Genomic DNA, 18,951 nt, shown 5'->3' with positions numbered 1-18,951 from the left:
TTGAAGAACCATATTACGAAAGGAAAATACTCGTTCCAGAACACACTTAAAAAGAAAATGTAGAAAAAGTTTACTCACACACCTTTATAAGACATTTCATCAGTCAATCCATTAAAGGAGGAAGAGTTTCTGAAATCATTTGAAACGAACAAAATAGATGAAATTTGCAATGTATTAAAGGAATACACAGAACTCGATAACTCAAATGATTTATTTAAAGAATATAGTAAAAGTGATAAAGATAAAACGGAAGTTAATTCAAAATTTAACGAAATAAAATGTACTAAACTAATTGCGTTCGACGCTAATGGTTTGTATGCATCCGCCATGTCGGATTTAAACAGCGAATATCTTAAAGCGGAAAGCGGAAGACCGTTTCTACCAGAAGAAAATGAAGAATTTGTCAAGCTTTTTAATGAGCAGAAATTCAGACCTAGAACGGCTATTTTAAAAGTCTGGTTTAAATATCCTACCAACATGTTCTTCCAACCCATACCAGCTAAAGATATAATTACTTTTACAAACAGAGAAGGTAAAAAGGAAACTGGCACTAAAATCAGATTCAGAAATGGTTTCTGTTATGATGTCTAAACATCGGTCGATATTCAAGAAATAGTTAAAGTAGGTGGTAAAATACTCAAGATATTAGATGGGATAGTATATGGAGAAAATTTTAAAACTCCATCATACAGAGAATACGTTTTAATTTTGAGAGAACTTAGAAATAAATATAAACGAGAAGGTAATATTGTGGGTAGTAATTGCATGAATTTATTAGTTAATTCATTGTATGGTAAATCTATTCAGAAGGATATATCTTACCCACACATCTATGGAGTGAAGCAAGTTTAAAAGACAACTTCGATTCACATATTAAAAGCTATCATAAAGTAAATGAGACTCAATATATCGTTGAGAGAGAAGAAGAAGAAAAAGAAATATCTGAAACTAAATCTACTACACGACTAACACCTAGTCATTTGGGATCATTTGTTTTATCTCACAGAAAGAAAGTAATGAATAATTTCATTCACGTAATAGATGGATTTTATAAACCTGAAATATACTATACGGATACCGATAGTTTATACATTTCATCTAGCAATTGGGAAAAATTAAATGAAGCTGGGTTGGTGTCCGAAAATGATTATACTAAAGGAAAGAATGATTACGGTGATGGTGGAATCATATTTGGTTTATATTTAGCGCCAAAAATCAAATATAATATCATTCTAACTTCCGACGGTATTTTAAAAGAAAAGAAAACGTTTAAGGGTTATTCTAAGGATAAGATAAGTGTAGAAGATTTTAATCAATTAGCTAGTGGGCATGATGTGATGAATGAATTTAAGAAAAAAATGGGAAAAAAGTTTCACAAATGGAATAGTTATTCCATAGGATGATGATAAACAAAAGAAAGTTTTTAGAGCTTACCTAAATTTCGTTAAGAGAAAGCAACCAAATAGTGAAGGAATTATGTATCCTTACAACGATGGAAAAGAATTGAACATGCATGATGATTTCGATTACATAACTATTCAAGAAGAGAATGATTAATTACAGAATGAAATTAAGTTCTTTTGTTTTAAATGAAGTTGAATTACAATTTCCTCGTTTCCAAAATCTTTAAATCTATTTTTACTTGTTTTGATCTATTTGTTTCGGGTCCTGACTTTCTAATTGCATCTAGAAATTTTGAGTATGCTACTAAATCCTTCTTATCGGCATTGCCAATATACCCGCCATTCATTAAATCTATTAATCCTTTCGTTAATGTAAATATTAAGTCTTTTGTATCGATTTTCCATTAAACAATAACCCCTCATCATCAATGATTGGTGTAATACTCTTTGGTAAAACTGGGTCAGGGTTTGAAAAAAGACGATTTATATCATATGATGTCCTAATTATAATACCACTATATTCAATCGGTTTTGGGTGATATATATAAGGTTCTATACGAGGGGTGTCTAATTTCTTTTTAATATCCTCTTGAGATTTTAATATTGGGTGAAATAAAGTTTGAAGATTTTCTGTTAATCCAAGTTGTTGTAATTTATTATTTTCAACTTGGGTCTTTATTTTATCTTTATTTTATTTTTGATATATTCTGTATTTCTTTTAAAAATATTATTCCAATCGCTACTCATTTTTAAAAAAAATTAACATATGTCGATCATAACCCGCAGGTTTTCTAGTATTTATAAATATATATCCATGATCATCTGGGTTTCTCCATTGAGCTTTTATGATTTATCGACTGAATGATTTGAAATAAATCTTTATCGTTTAATTCAAATAATAAAAAACAATTTGCATTTTTTCTAATGAACATAGAATCCATTTGGGATTGGTATATGCAGTGACAGTTGTGATGTCTTCCTTTCGTGAAGAATTATTGTTGAACAGCTTGATTTCTTTGTGTTACACAGTCGTCAAACAATATTAAGTTCTTTCGATTGCTATAAATTTTAGACAAATCTAGATCATTAACATTTTTCGTAAGAAAAACTCTTTTATCCGTTGGATAGAAAGAGGGATTCTTTGCTTTAATGTAGTTATCCATGATATCTTTTATTTCCACTTCTTCTTCGTTTTCTTCATAATATTGAAATATGTCTTGAACATCTTTCTTTGGTAAATATTCTAAAGCTTTGAGAAATTGATAATATGATTGCTCTGGTGTTGTTGTGTAGATATATAGTGAATCGAAATCTAAAGGTTTGGTGTTGTCAACATGTTAAAAGTGAGATGAGTTTTCCCAGAACCGGAACTTCCACAAATACACACAAGCATTGGGTTACTAGGAAATATTTCTGAATGTTTGAATTTCTTTCCTATTTTTATTCTATATTTTTGTTCCAAAAATCACTGCTTCTCCTTTATACTTTGAAAGAAATAATCCTTCTCCAGTGTGTATATTTTTAAAAATATTCCATTACCCTTATGTTTGACTTTGACTTCCCCTGTGTCAATACTATCTACTAATTTATTTAATCCTTGTTTAACAGTTTTCTTGGTTTCTTCCCCAAATCTTTTCGTCAAATTCTTTTATTGTGCCTATCATATCTCCTGAACCTTTATTTTTACTTTTTTCATCCTCTGCTGCCAACTTTTCCATTGCTAAATTGTGTCTATGTTCTTCGGCAGCTTTTACTGCAGCTGCTTTCTTTTCGTAGGCGGCTTTAGCATCAGCTGCTTTCTTATCGTTGGCAGCCCCTACTGCGGCGGCTGTACCACCAGCTACTGTACCCGCTGCAACAACCTCAAAGGTAGGGGAGGTAAACAAAATCCACCTTCTTTTGCTTTCGCATCAATTCTTTCTAAGTCTATATCGTCTCTGACTTTACAATATTTGTATTTATCAATAAGTTTTTTTAGTTATGTTGATTTTTTTACAATTGAAAGTTATTACAGTTAGTGAAGCTGTTTCAATAGCTTCTATTATTTTCTTGACTAAAGTTTCTGGCTTTATTTCTTATCTTATCATTCTTCTATCTGCTATTTTAATTAAATGTTTTGCTTCTTCGAGAAGTAAACAATACCCGGTTACATCTTCTTTTTTTTTCAATGTGAATATTTATGTTCACTCCTGTTTTGAAAATATCTTCTTGGTGAGCTGATAGAACAAAACAGAAGATTGGATGATTAAGTGCAAAATCTACATATTCAAACTGAGGTTTTTATAGTTTCTATACAATTCATTATAATCCTTCGTGGATTTAAAGGTTGGTTAGGATAATTATCGTTGTTTAATCTTACTTGAACTTTATGGATTATAGGATCTTGCGTTTGGTTCATTGCTACTCTAAAGATATTATTTATATTCGTCTGTAAGTCTGGTAAGTACTTGAAACCAACCATTAAATATCTTGCTGGTTTAATAGTATTGGTGATTGGCCAAGTCGTGGATTCTCCAGTTAAAATCATGCTACCTACCGTGTTACGACGAAGAAAAGCTATTTCAATATCTTTAGTTAATGATTTGAATATTCTCGTTTCTACTTCAATTGATGGTGTTATTACGGGTATATAAAGTTGGAGATTCGTTATTTCTAATTTTGCAACTGAAGCATTCTCTCCAAAGAATATCTTATCATCGTTGATTTCTCTTTGTAGATGAATTTTATATGGTAACCCTATGGAAACGTTTCTGTGTTCCAACAGACCGAATAAAGGATATAATTTCCAATTTACGTAATTACCTCACCTGTTATTCTCAGGTTATACTGATTTACTGGTTTTTCAAATCCTTGATTAGCTGCTCGTGCTACTCTTTCTATTGTGTTTCGAGCAACAACTCTCACTCTTGCTAAATCTGCATCATTTTGCAACATTTCTTACCGGTTCATTTAAAACACTTCCATCATCAAAATCGGGTATCCAGTCTGAGACTGAATCGTAATTTTTGGGGATATAGAACTGTTTTCAACATTGTGTCAAATTCCCCAGGGTGTTTAATGGTTTCTATAGTATTTGAACCAGCTTCCAAAACCATCTCGCTAAATAAAGATGGAAAGAAATTCTAACGTTGTATTAGTTTGTTTACACGATTTTAATTGGGAGTTAAATCTTTGATTTTGAAATCACATCTGAAATAAGCATCGGAAAGAAGTAACCAATTTGATAATGAATTTATTTCGAAGGTAATTCTACCACCATCATTCAACTGGGATTTAGAACCAACAGTCGGTGAGATGATAATATAATCCTCTTTTTTTTTGTTAAATGAGTAACGAATTGGATCGTATAATTTAAAGATTGGATCTAGTATGTAATTTTAATTTGCCATTTTTAAGGTTTAAAATTTGAGGGGGTTAGAGAATGTTTGCACTTTCCCCATGGAATGAACTACTGGTATATGCTAACCAATATAATCGGAATTCTTCTTTTATGAATCTAATAGCCGGAATGTTTAACCCACCCTTATTAAAGGGCCCCTGTATTGTATTAAATTTTATCAATGGTTTTTTACCAAACCATAGAAAATCTGAAATTAATTTGTTTATTTTTAATTCTGCCCATTGTGGTAGTTCGATTACTCTGAGATGGTACCATAACATTGACAGACACAATGCATTTATGACGACAGATTTACTTTTAAGCCTAAGCTGTCTCTGTCTCCACATATTAATTTTTAATCGACAATTTTGAGGGGTAGACCTTGAAGAGTATCGTCGTATGTTGCACTTCCGATTTACTGGTATTGATTTTTGCACCAGAACCATTACAATATATATCAATGGTTTTGAGGGCTGCCAAGATAGCGTTCGTTGAGCTTAGAGTAGAATGGTATCATCGGCATGTTGGAATACAACGAATGTTAAATTACTAAAGGGTACTGGTATACCAACAATTTTGTGATTTAGCTTCAGTAATTGGTTTAATGGTTCGGCTGTTAAAAGGTAAAGTAAGCCAGAAATGGGACAGCCTTGCCTAACACCCTTACAAATTGGGATGGAGCGAGAGATATGGCCGTTGACCAACCTACGAATATTTTTGTACTAAAGTTCAACATATTTTGAGAAATAGTTCCCGAATCCGAATTGCTTTAGAATCGCAAAGAGATATTTAGTGTGAACTCTATCATATCATATGGATTTTGGGATGTTCATGGCCCTTTGTTCCTTAAAGTGGTACAAGAAATACAAAAACAAAACGAAATGTCCAGAAATAGTTTTATCCTTTTCCTATAAAAATAAAAACGAAAAATCCGATCTGAAAAACTCGAGACCAATTAGCCTCTTAAACGTGGATTATAAAATATTATCACGGACATTAGCCCTACGTTTAAGATCTATCATCGGTAACCTGGTCTCACCAGAACAAAGTGCAAATATTCCGAACCGTGATATTGCCCACAGCATCCTCAGCGTACAATCTACGGTAGACTATTGTGGTCAGGAACAAAAACCATATGATATGATAGAGTACATCGTTGTAATCAACACAGAGTAGTACATTTTCTTTGTCCTTAATTATATTTGTTATTTTGTTTAAAAACATTTCCTCGCTTTGGGATTATTGGGGGCATATATCGATAGCAAATGGAATTCCAGTTGATCGATTTTAACCAATATTTCAACAAATCGACCTTCATAATCATCTAGGGAGGAGACGCTTACATTATTCTTAAAATTATTTGATATGAGAATAGTACAACCTTTATACCCGTCATGGCTACAAGAATATATTACTTTACCATCCCATATGTGTTCGTTTTGGGAAATAAACTGTTCATTCCAATAACTTTCTTGTAGACATATGAGGTCGAAATGTTCTCCATTAAATTTAGAAATTAAGTTTCGAAATTTTTTGATTGACTTAAGGCCTTGACAGTTAAGTGTTAAAATTCGAAGCATGAATATAAAAATTAGAGTGGGAAAAGGGGCCATGATTATACTTAACTACGGGTAGGTGAGGATTGATTGTCTTCAATTAAAATAGCTTCTTGAAAAACTCTGTCGTTATCTTCAGTACTAGAGTCATTAGGAATAGAATTGGTTGTTGTTTCTGCGTTCTTGGTTAAAAAGTTGGTGACTTTATTTAGTCGGGCCATTTTAAGAGCACCACCTTGTTGTAGGGTAGAGAGGGTTTCTTTATCTGGGCTAACAGTCGACGACATGGATCTCTAATACGCCTGGTTATTTTCGGTAATAGTACAGAAATTAAAAAAGCTATCAATATCTTTTCTAATTATGTTTTCATTAGAGTCGGGTTTTTTTGGATGGGGTTGATGTCTGTTTTATGTCAGTGGAATTATTATCTTCTTTAGCGTCTGTAGACAAGTTGGAAAGAGCATCCAAACTACCGTTATTTTCTCATATCATCTTTGCACTTGTGTTCTCGTTGTTATCACGGTTTGTTAACTATTCACATTCTGTCAAGGTCACAGTTGTTGTTATATCCGATGTTTTGTCAACACATATTGTTACTTGTTTACTAGTTTCATCAATACATGTATCAATACATGTACATTCATATCGGTAGCAGACGTCACATTTTTTGGCATTGCAGTTACGTTTACGATGACCTTGCGTACCGCATTGAAAGCATTTAAATTCAGGACACTTTGCCATTATGTGGTCAGTTTGGAGGCAAATGAAGCAAGCTTTTTCTTGTTTGTCATGGCGCACAGGGTAGGATGTGCCATTAAGTTGTGTGACATACGGTAATCTTGAAATGCCTGGTGGGAATTCAACTTTCAAAAATCTGGTGCCGTCGTATATTCGTTTATTGTTAATTTTCACAGTTTTGCGATTAATTTTACCTACCGCCTTTACGCCCCACTTTTGAAGTTTGTTTAGGAGTTCATCATCACTTACGTACGCATGGAAAACCATTACCATTGGACTCGATACCATTTTCTACCAAATATTTAGCACTTTCATTATCAATCATGGTTATTTCAAAACTATCTCCTGTTGGAAAACACGCCACTACACTATCTTCGCCTATTTCATCTTCGATCATATTAAATATTTCGTTCAGTTGATATTTCTTCTCACCTGTGAACATCTTTACTGTATTATCTTTCGACAAATAATAGTCCCACGTTTTCGGTCAACTTTGTTGTTGTGTGGAGGCAGCCATATTGGTCAAGCGACCACGGCCAAAGTTGCCGGGTTTGAAAATCACCAAACCTCTCACGAAATTAGTACTTTATCTAGCAAAAAGTCATAAATCACATACTATTAATATTCTTCTGTTAGGTAGATACAATTTTAACATAGGATGGCCTAAAATAGGCTAAAAAACAGGTCGATTTTAATGGAGCTAAATGACAACGTCAACACTCTCCAAAACCTCAACCGGATGCTAGTTCACTATTCCATTAAGATTCCCGTTGTTATGACTTAGATTTAGATTATCTGGAATACAAAACTTTTCAAACTTGGAATAACATGATAGTAGACAGACTGAATTTGCGGAGTTTTATTTTTCAAATTATTGAATAAATTTTATCAACTTTTTCTATCTAACACATAAAATGTTCAGAAATGGAATTTTTAGGTTTTATTTATAAAATTACTTATTATCAGGACAAGAGTTAATATGTAGTTTGTGGTCTATATAGTGCATGATAGCTTTAAGTTATAATCTTGTTGATTAACCCTGACCTGCAGTGAGTTGTGTTTCAATACCGAGCTTTTTCGATAGTGAGTAAAGTATTCTTAACCCTCTCATTAAAACCTGAACAAATCAGTTTATATTTGAAATTCAACCAATAAGCAGTATTTTTTCCCACCCACCGTTTCCCATTATTGATATGTTTGTTATCATCTTATTTAGTAAAATCATGTATTTTACACTTAAGACTGTATCATCTAACAATATGATGATTAATTGGTGTTTCTAATGAATTATCATGTATTCATTTCATTATGTTCTTATTGCATATAATTAAGAGTCCATGTATATACAGCCTCTATAAACAAAAAGATACTTTCTATTAGCATTTTCATTTTCATAAATGAAAATAAAGGAACCCATCTTTAAGTTCAAATTATTGAATTTGGACAGTTCTTTGTTTGTTTCGATACCGATGTCTATGTGAACTTTCCATACAATCGGCGAGTGATGGGGCATTGAATCTGGATAAAATGCACACAAGTCGATCAACTTAAGTGGCGCACTACTAATAGGGTAAAATACATAAAACTTGATAAAAGCTCGGAGACAATGCTTTACATGGATATAAATCGTTGAAAGAAAAACAATTGCTCAGTTTCCTATAAATAATGTTTTGCTTGGCGTTGTTTATTTGTCTATTGCTAAAGCTTATGCAGATTCCCATATATTAATTAACGTTGGCAAGTAACCTATTTGGGTCTCTGTCACTCTCCAATTGTCCTTAGTATAAACATAATCATGGATTCCCTATATGCTGCTTAAGAACAAAATAATGAGAAGAACTATGATCAGCTGCATGTAGCTATGATAAACATCATTCAAGAATTTCTTGTACTTGTAAAAAGTGCTTAGAAGAAATCCAGAGCGATAACACAGTCGAAACAGAGGAATGAGTCCAGCTCTCAAGGCTTCCAAGTGTATGGTACCAAACCTGACACAAACACGTCCAAGCAAAGTCCAAATTTACATCAAAAATATAATTCCGACAGCCATGCCGTTTCTTTTCCAAAAAACGTACCCACAAAATTAGCGTCGTAATCAGGTCAATTACATACGAAAACGTAATCAAAACTAGCCTAACACCAGGCCTAAACTGGCAGCTACAAACTATGCAGCATTCTCTAAAAGGTCTGTAATAATTCTGTAAGCTGTCTATGTTTATACGCTCCTTGAACGCCTAATAATGTCCCCACGGCCCCGTCACACCGGAAAGGCGTTCTAACTGCGGTGCCATTGCGCCGAAAAATTGGCTTAAAAGTTTTTAGGGTCGCCATAAGCATGGTAAAAACGTACAGGACTCACCAGACATCGTGCAATTGTTGTCATTTGACTATTGAGTCACGGCGTTTATTTTGGACATATTCAAAACAACCGTCAAGACTCGGCGATCTCTTCTGTAATCACGTTGGGAACGCAATCTTTCGTTCAATAATACCTGAGGGTATTAGTAGTAATTGATCGAATCCTTAGTGGCTATTGAATCTGTCGTTAATTTGTGTGAATTTGGTGCGTGAAAACATCAAAATAGCAATAGCCATCGTAATGCTCCAACAACAATGTAATGAAAGCCGGGTCGTTCGGGAGGGTGACAAGTGGTGTCAATAAATAAACATTACAAGTGTAACATTTTCATACTTCAAGAGGTTTATTCACAACCGTTTTCTTTTTATTATCCTTTTTTGATTTTCGATAGGGATCATCCTCGTATTTCTCTAATTTTCGTCTAAATCAGTCAAGAATTTTGCCTTCTGGAGTTTTTCTCAACTTAATATTTGATCGTGTTTTTAAGAACAAGATAATCCATATTAAATATTTCGATTTTTTGGCTTTTCAAAAGGGTACATGTGATAATAAACAATTTCATCAAGTTTCTTTAAAATCTGTCTAGAATGGTGCCTTCAAGAGTGTTTACAAGCTAAATATTAAATGCGTTTTCAAAAACAAGGCCAATAATTTTTAAATTTTTGGGAATTTCAACAGAGTTCATAATAATGGACAATTCACCAAGTCTCGTCCTAATATGTCATGAAATGTGCCTTCTAGACTCTTAACGAACAAAAAATTGAACGCGTTTTCAAAAACAAGGGCAATATTTTATTAATGTGATGGCGTATAAAAAGCTTAATGAAGTCAGATTCGGCATGACTGCTGAAATGTGCAGGTACGTTCATCGGAAAACGGAACTAGCTTATGGAATCCAACTCCACAAAATATGCCAGATCCTCGATATTACAAATAAGAGACAACAAGTACGTTTACACTATACTATCCATGGACTAATCGGCAAAGTACCTGATAGTTTACATACATCAAAAACTTAATTGATACACATATATTAACCATGTAGTGAAGAAAGCCAATAACAACAGAGCTTTACTTCGGAGGAACATTCTACCAGTTTCCACGAAAAACGAAAGAGAGATGCTATAAGTCATAAGAGACCACAAATGGAGTACCAAAGTATCGTATGAGATCCATTCACAGGTAATGGTCCAGCGAAAAGCGTTTTAATCTCAAAACTTCTATTAGAAAAAATCCAAATTTTTAGAAATGCAGTAATTTGATTGGATAATAAAACAAAATTTAAAATTCTTAGTGATTGACCAATCAGACGATTGCATTTCTTAAGTTAAGTTTTTTAGAATAAGGCTCCAGGTTCTTCAATGTCGATTACCATCGAACTAGTAACGTAACCACAATGTTACACCAATTAGAATGGCCTTCTCAACAAGAACGACGTGCAGCAAATAAGGTCAAACTTCCTTATGCCAACATCAGTGAGGGGACACAACCACCGTTTCATTGTTACATATGTTAGAACCACAATATCAGAAAACAAAAAACCTAATTACAAAATTGTAATCTAATTTTAATTAGATTGACGGTAGACTAATCCCTGGGCTGGAGCCCAAGTCAACAAGTCTTTTGTGCCCAACGGCAACTATTAATTGAGCCATAAGTCTACGCCCATACAAAGCTAATAATGGCTGCGCAATGACCTCCATGCCACTTAAAAGGGATATTGTATTTTCACCAAAAAATAAACTCGCAAAAAGTCAAGGGAATTTACAGTTCTTTGCATCATTTACACAATTATTTATTCTTTTGCTATTTATTCAATTATGCTTACATCAGCTGTACATGTTCTTATTTTTATCAGATTAATTATGGCTTTCAAAGTGGCCATTGTCGGTGTTGGGTGTCGTTTCCCAGGAGCAGATGACATAGACCAATTTTGGAAAGTTCTCAAAAATGGTGAAAATCATGTAATTGAAGTACCAAAAAATCGCTGGAATCTTGATGCATTTTACCACGAAGATGCCGGAAAACTAGGAAAAACCAATGCTCGAAAAGCAGGTTTTGTTCAAGGGTGAGTTTTTAAAGTTTTCAAAAAAGCCTATTTGAAGACAATTTTTTTTTTATTTCTTTTTACAAATTGACCAGTTGAAGCGGAAGAAGAAATTTTCTCAGCTACGAATGCGGGGTAGTCGGGTAGAATTGACTAATATGAACACTATTGATATATTGATATACTGATACGTGATCTAGCATGCCCTGTATACCTGTAAGTTGTTATGTGAGGGGTCAGCTCAAGTGTCTATATAATTAAGTCGCTGTTTTTTTAGATTTTAGAAATGGGATTATAAATTTTATGGTATCAACGAATTTGAAAGTTTACGCATGGATCCTCAACATAAATTTATATTAGATTCGACATACATGGCTTTAGAGAATGCGGGAATAACACGAAAAGAAATCAAGGGATCCAATACTGGCGTTTATATTGGTAGGTATATAAGGGGTACAAAATGTACCTTAGTAGATTTTGTTGTGTCTTTTTCGGCGAGACTCTATACTTCCCGCTTTTAACAATAACTTGGCAGGAGAACGTATAGTAATATTTCCACCTTAATATAGTCCCTTATTTGAGATTTTTTAGGGCTTAATTCGGACACTTACTAATGCATCTAACTAACGTGTTCCAAATTGATCGAATGGAAGCGATAAATTTGACACACAAACTTTACTGGAAGGCATTCCGATAAAACTTAGTTATATTTTGCGTGATGTGTTATAATTACCGCACCATTCATTCCTAAATATCCTTGAAAATATATTGGACTGTGTTACATTATTTAATAGTGATTCAGACTAATGTTATGGCCTGAATCAACATAAACTCTGAGTGATTCCCCTTATCTACGAACGCCATTTTATCCCGTGCTTGTGCACGCCCTTGGCAGTCCACCTTTTGTATCCATATCTATTGTATCTAAGTTGCTGTTCTGATTAAACCTTAACTTCCTTATGACTTGTTAATCATAAAATCATAACATGGTGTAAGAAGTGCTAAAACTTTAGAAGCAACGTGAGTTATAATTGGAGACCTGTTCGTAATATTTTCCATCGAAATTGACGAAAGATGCCAAAATTCAACCCACCGGAACAGTTCATCTTTAACATACCAACAGATTGGCCACAATGGAAAAGAAGATTTTGAGGTCGATTTTTATACGTCCACATGAAATGGGGGGCGAATATTGTCGTCACCCATATCCGTCGGTCCGTCCGTCCACAATTGCTCGTAAACACTCTACAAGACACAATTCTTGGCGGATTTTGACAAAACTTGGTATGAGTGTTCGTAATCACCCAACGATGAACCTATTGAAAATCAGAAGAATCGAAAAATATTAAGTATAAGTTATTGCCCTTGTTCTTGAAAACGCGTTCAATTTTAAACACTCTAGAAGGGACAATTCTTGACGGATTTTAACGAAACTTGGTATGAGTGTTTGTAATCACCCAAGGATAAACCCTATTTAAAATCAGAAGAATCGAAAGATATTTAGTATGAGTTATTGCCCTTGTTCTTGAAAACGCGTTCAATTTTGAGCTCGTAAAGACTCTAGAAGGGACAATTCTTGATGGATTTTGATGAAACTTGGCATGAGTGTTTTTTATCAACCAATAATAAATCCTATTGAAAATCAGAAGAATCGAAATATATTTAGTATGAGTTATTGCCCTTGTTCTTGAAAACGCGTTCAATTTTTAGCTCGTAAACACTCTAGAAGGCACAATTCTTGACGGATTTTGACGAAACTTGGCGTGAGTGTTCGTTATTACCCAAGGATGAACCCTATTGAAAATCAGAAGAATCGAGAAATATTTAGTATGAGTTATTGCCCTTGTTTTTGAAAACGCGTTAAATTTTTAGCTCGTAATCATTCTAGAAGGCACAATTCTTGAGGGATTTTGATGAAATTTGGTGTGAATGTTCGTACTCACCCAAGGTTGAACCCTATTGAAAATCAGAAGAATTGAAAAATATTTTGTATGAGTTATTGCCCTTGTTCTTGAAAACGCTTTCAAATTTAGCTCTTAAACACTAAAAGGCATGATTCTTGCTGGATTTTGACAAAACTTGGTTTTATTGTTCAGTCCCGTGCTGAAGATTGAATATTTGCCTTCTAGAGTTTTCACGAGCTAAAGAATTGAACACGTTTTGAAGAACAAGGGAAATAACTCATACTCAATATTATTCAGAATCGCTCTAAAGAGTTCAAAAGAAATGTATGATTGAAGGTTGAATATTTCATACTGGTGATTGTTACTGTACTGCTAAATATTTTTATTCAAAATCAAAGCTGCTAGTGGGCGTATATTACCTTGCCTGACAAGCTATCTTCTTTAAAACTATAACACTGTGAATTGTTTGGATAGATATCGGAAGAATCTTTCCTAATATATAGTTATGAATGTTTATTTTTAAGTCTAAGGTTCATCCTTGGATAACAAACACTCACACCAAGTTTCGTCAATAATTGTGCCTCTTTGTTTACGAGCAATTGTGAACGGATCGACGGGCATGGGTGACGCCAATATACGACCCCATTTCACGTGGGTGTAAAGAAAGGGCGTCTAGAGGACATAGGTATTTTTACAACTTACAGTTTAAAACAAATTTGAGAACAATCGGATTAAAAATGTAGTCTACATTAAATATTTAAGTTTTTTGCCATTTTTCAAGATGGCGGCTACATTGTTAGGAATTGCACACACAGCAAAGGTACAAAATGAAGATATTGATGGTAAAAATTTTGTCGCATTTCAACATTTTCAATTTTTTGCACAACACACCGAGGGTTCAATCGACTAGGTATTTATTAATTACATAAAACAAAACCCCTTAAACTTTTCACGAAGAGATCAGAGCTATCAAAGAAAATCTGAGGTAAAGAAAAAGTTACCACACCTGATAACTTTTCATTTTGAATTACTTACTCACTTATGATTGATATACTTCCTCATTTGAAAGTTTATTACCAGTATTTCGTCAATATGTTGTTACGGATATAGTTATGTTTTACGCCAAAAACCAAATTACTCACAGTAACTATGGAAATTTTATAAGGCGCAATTTTTATGAAAGTGTTGCATATATTTTGAAAGAATAGACATAAGATAACTTTTGACGTATGTAAATTGGGTCACGTGACAGAGCTCTTCAATGTTAAAAATCGCGATTTTCAAATGGCTCAAGAACCAGAAGTTAACAAAATTAAAGATATCTTTGAATAAATCTCGTCAGGGGCAACAACTTTCGTGCTTTTCAAAAGGTTACCAAAGATTACGAGTAATGACCCTTTAAAGATTTGGCCAATATTGAAAAATATCAACCAGAAATAACTTAAAAGCAATTGAAATTCAAAAATCGACTCGAATACGATTGTTGCCAATCGATTGCTGATGCTATAGACATTATAATAACGCAAAACCGATTAATCCCTGATCCAAAAAAATGGTTTAAAGAAAAGTTGGCCATTTCAAGATGGTGGCTGATCCGATACTTCCAGGACGAATTTTATTATTTCAAATCTTTTAATTGAACAATTCAAACTGCAAAAATAATTTTTCAGATATCTTTGAAATTCTGAAAGTTGAAATTTCGAGTTTACAAGCGAATGGCGACAAACCGGAAGTGATATCGACCATTTATTGACAATAAAAATGTCGAAAAAAGTGGTCAAAGAAGTGCTTTAAAAGTGAGCGACAAAAGTAAATGTTTGTATATTCTGAAAGTGTTATCGTGTTTTCTTACCCATAGAAAATGAACAAAAAAATGAAAAAACTGAAAAGCGTCATATTCTGGTTGAAAAAAAAATACATCACCAGTCCCCGGTGCCTAGTATTATTGAACACGTAATTTAAATCCTCGGCTATCTAGTAAATAAATGGTGTGTGTAATTACACTCATGCAAAGTTTACAGAAAAATAAATAGAGAGGGTTACTTAAACAATTAGTGAGTTGTTTTGATCACATTTGATTTCACCTAGTTGGGCTATTTACACATTATCTAGTAGAATATAAGAGTGTTGTTAGTAGTACTCACTAACTGTCCTTTATTTTGGTAAAAACTGTTCACAAACTGTCCTTTATTTTATAAAGTGTCCATTATTTTGAAGAAGTGTCCATTATTTTGGGGCTTTTTGGACACTTTTTTTTTTAGACAATTTTCACTTTTCACTGTGTACTCGAGGTAATTAAAGGAGAAACACCAGATACATTTTTCAATTAAAATTTGACGTAAGCTTGATGTCAGATCATAATGTTTATGGAAAATTATAATAGCTTAAGTCAAGGATATCCTACACGGAAAAGTTTAGATATACGATCACACGATAAATGCTATTCCATTTTCATTTTTTTTTACTTACGTAATCATAACGAAAACAATCAATCACGATTTGCAACCCAACTAAAAAACGATTACTAACACCGAGTTTTTGTACTCCTTGTACCCTTATCACTTTATCACGGTTTAACACATCACAATTTCATGGCCCAAGACCTCGACAAGGAACAAAGAACAAGATATTGTTACAATCGTTCAAGATGTCAGAACCTTACACTGAATTCTGAAAAAAAAACTCGCATCAATCTATCAAATCGCTCAGGATGACACAGGTTGTTTCCAATATTGTCCCAATAGGTTAGTCCTCGGAGTTAAATACAACACCTGTGGAACATGTCATGTTACATGAAGTGACGCTACAACATATTACAGTCCCGCACGTCTAGCATGCACGTGCAGGCTGCTAAATAATTATGACATACTAAATATTCATGACACTTAATTTTCATGGTATTACATCACATACTCATAACACTTGGTCTAATAACTTTAAATTGAGTCTGTGACGTCACTTGATCCCAACTTGCTACACTGTTGTTGTTCTATTATTCATTTGTATATTTTAGGAGTAATGAATGGCGATTATTCTTCTAATTTCGCTACAAGTGTGCTGGACTTTGACAACTACACGATAACTGGAACCAATGACAGTATCATATCTTCAAGAGTTAATTACGTATTTGATCTACATGGTCCATCAATGACTATTGATACAGCTTGTTCTTCATCTCTTATAGCAATACATATTGCCCACCAAGCCATTTTATTGGGTAAGAGGACACCTTTAGGATAATCCTGAAATAAAGTCTTTTGTTTCTAGCCACCCGATATATATATTGTTAAACATTTATCTCATACAATTTCTTTTATTGTAAAACACGGGTTGCACACTATCTCTATGTATATTGTCTTGTCCACACAACTACTGAAGATAAATTTTTTCAACTCAGACATACATCCTTTTTGAACAAAAACAACAGCATTAATCACTACAGATTACAAAGTTAAGCTTGGTATTGTTTTCACCAAAAAGGAAATTTTTCTTATTTCGGACTCACTGCAGTTTATGATCCACATTATGTCAGTTGACAAGTCTTGTTTAATTATTCTACTATATTGATATTTTGGCTACTTACAATGTGCAGGTGTTTTTTTTTGTCAGGTGAATGTGACATGTGTATTGCTGGTGGAGTTAACTGTCTACTTAAACCAGACATATTAATCCAGCTCAGTAAAGCTGGTATGGTATCACCAAAAGGACAATGTCAAGCTTTCTCTGAGAATGCTGATGGTTATGCTCGAGGTGAAGGGTGTGGAATTGTCATTTTAAAATCACATGAAAAGGTCAGTTAAGTATAATTCTAGATGCATATGTGTAATATGTATTTTTCAATAGTATCAATAGTGTTTTATGCTAGAAATCTTTGTCCTTGAAAGACATGTTTCAACTGTGTCTGTTATCACTCTAGAAGACACACCTTTTGAAGGAACTTTATAGAATATTTTATTATCACACTAAAATACTCAATCAGTCTACATTTGTTAAGGATTTTCTGGAAACCTGGTGAAAGTGATATTGAGCATATATCATATATATTGTAATGTAAATTTCAAATAAAACTATAAAATTTCAAAATCCTCAATTTAAGGCTATAGAAGATAACAATCCGATCTGGGCGACAATATCCACAGCTTCTAATCTTCTAAGCTTCTGATGGTCATACAGTCTCGCCAATAACTACACCATCTATGCAACAACAAATAGAATTATTAAATATTGTATTTAAAAGATTTGACGTTGATCCTCAGAGTGTTGATTATATTAAGCTCATGGTATGTAAATTCCAATTTGTTGAAATGTATACATACATAGTTTCTCTTAGTTTTCTTCTTAATAGTTTATCTAATATAAATTAACTTTCAATTTAACTTCAATAATATCATTAATAAGTTCTGTACCTTGTCTATTAACCGCCATTGTCGCTATATTTTAAATGCCTCCATTTATTTCAGGAACGGGAACTAAAGCATGGGATCCTGTTGAAGTAAAAGCTCTCGGGACATTTTTCCAGACTGACGAAAATTTAACACCAAAAATAATAGGATCGGTAAAAACAAACATTGGTCATCTCGAATCGGCAGCTGGTGTAGCAGGTCTGATTAAAGTTTTATTAATGCACAAATATCAACAGATCGTTCCTTCTCTTTTGAAAGACCTAGTCAAGACGTTTCACTTGACGAGTTTAAATTTAAAGTGCCAATTAAGCCAAGCCCATGGCCAGATACCAACAGAGATGTTTTGCGATCATCAGTAAATAGTTTTAGCTTTGGCGGAAGTAATTGTCATGCGATTGTTACGACACCAAAATCGAAAAATTTACCGACTCCAACAGATCAGATGAACTGTATGTATCTCTGCAGTTGATATAGAATCTTTACTTAATATAAAAAGGACTTTGTGTGAAAACGCTGAAGACCTGCAACTTGCCGATTTTTCTTATACATCAATATATACAAGAGATCATGATCCATGCCGTCTGGCTGTAGCTGGTCCAAATACCGCCGAAGTTCTTCAAATTCTAGAAGGTACTGATGTCGACAAACATGTGATGGTGAAATACCAGCCAGCTAAAGGAAAGAAGTATATCTTTGTTTTTGCTGGTTTAGGAACAAATTGGCAAGGAATGTGTCAGGAAATGCTAAAAAGATTTAAAGTATTTCGTTCTACCATTGAAGACATTTCCAAATATCTTGAACGATATGCTAACTGGAACTTAATGGAAAATCTTCAAAATGGATTTGATTTAGAGGACGCTAACATCGCTCCAATTATGACATTTGCATGTGAGGAAGCGTTGTTTGTTTTAGTGGAAAGTTTTGGAATTAATCCCGATGCTATCATTGGACAATCTATTGGTGAAGTAGCTGCAGCCTTTGCTTCTGGTGCTGTTACTCTGGAACAAGCTGTGTATATTATTTATCACAGAACAAGAGTACAGGTTCGAGGTACTGGTGGTAAAATGTTTGTTGCTAAAAATATTGAAATAGATAAAGTAGAAGAGATTTTAGAGAAATATGAATCACAAGCTAATGTATAAGTCTACAGTAGTCCGATGAG

General features: G+C 33.6%; 4 protein-coding genes across 4 annotated transcripts; 2 read left to right on the top strand and 2 right to left on the bottom strand.

Moving 5' to 3' along the window:
* Positions 1-327: 327 nt before the first annotated feature.
* LOTGIDRAFT_158399 (hypothetical protein) lies at positions 328-1,403 on the top strand (the record flags this gene model as incomplete). Its single annotated transcript, XM_009051561.1, has 2 exons — positions 328-532; positions 808-1,403. 2 exons carry the CDS (start codon positions 328-330, stop codon positions 1,401-1,403), a joined length of 801 nt encoding a protein of 266 aa, XP_009049809.1.
* Positions 1,404-3,004: 1,601 nt separating this feature from the next.
* Positions 3,005-4,337, bottom strand: LOTGIDRAFT_158398 (hypothetical protein; the record flags this gene model as incomplete). The annotated part of the gene is made up of 3 exons (XM_009051560.1): positions 3,005-3,265; positions 3,940-4,139; positions 4,211-4,337. The coding sequence occupies 3 exons, from the start codon at positions 4,335-4,337 to the stop codon at positions 3,005-3,007; spliced, it is 588 nt and encodes a 195-aa protein (XP_009049808.1).
* Positions 4,338-4,817: 480 nt separating this feature from the next.
* On the bottom strand, positions 4,818-7,518 carry LOTGIDRAFT_158397 (hypothetical protein; the record flags this gene model as incomplete). The annotated part of the gene is made up of 2 exons (XM_009051559.1): positions 4,818-4,990; positions 7,326-7,518. The coding sequence occupies 2 exons, from the start codon at positions 7,516-7,518 to the stop codon at positions 4,818-4,820; spliced, it is 366 nt and encodes a 121-aa protein (XP_009049807.1).
* Positions 7,519-11,683: 4,165 nt separating this feature from the next.
* LOTGIDRAFT_158396 (hypothetical protein) lies at positions 11,684-18,931 on the top strand (the record flags this gene model as incomplete). Its single annotated transcript, XM_009051558.1, has 6 exons — positions 11,684-11,698; positions 11,767-11,920; positions 16,400-16,603; positions 16,996-17,136; positions 17,847-17,987; positions 18,255-18,931. The coding sequence occupies 6 exons, from the start codon at positions 11,684-11,686 to the stop codon at positions 18,929-18,931; spliced, it is 1,332 nt and encodes a 443-aa protein (XP_009049806.1).
* Between the last annotated feature and the right edge of the window lie 20 nt (positions 18,932-18,951).

The sequence above is a fragment of the Lottia gigantea genome, assembly GCF_000327385.1.
Source record: "Lottia gigantea unplaced genomic scaffold LOTGIsca_17, whole genome shotgun sequence".
NCBI lineage: Eukaryota > Metazoa > Mollusca > Gastropoda > Lottiidae > Lottia > Lottia gigantea.
Note: the sequence above shows the minus strand (reverse complement) of the source record. Positions and strands in the feature narration are given on the sequence as shown.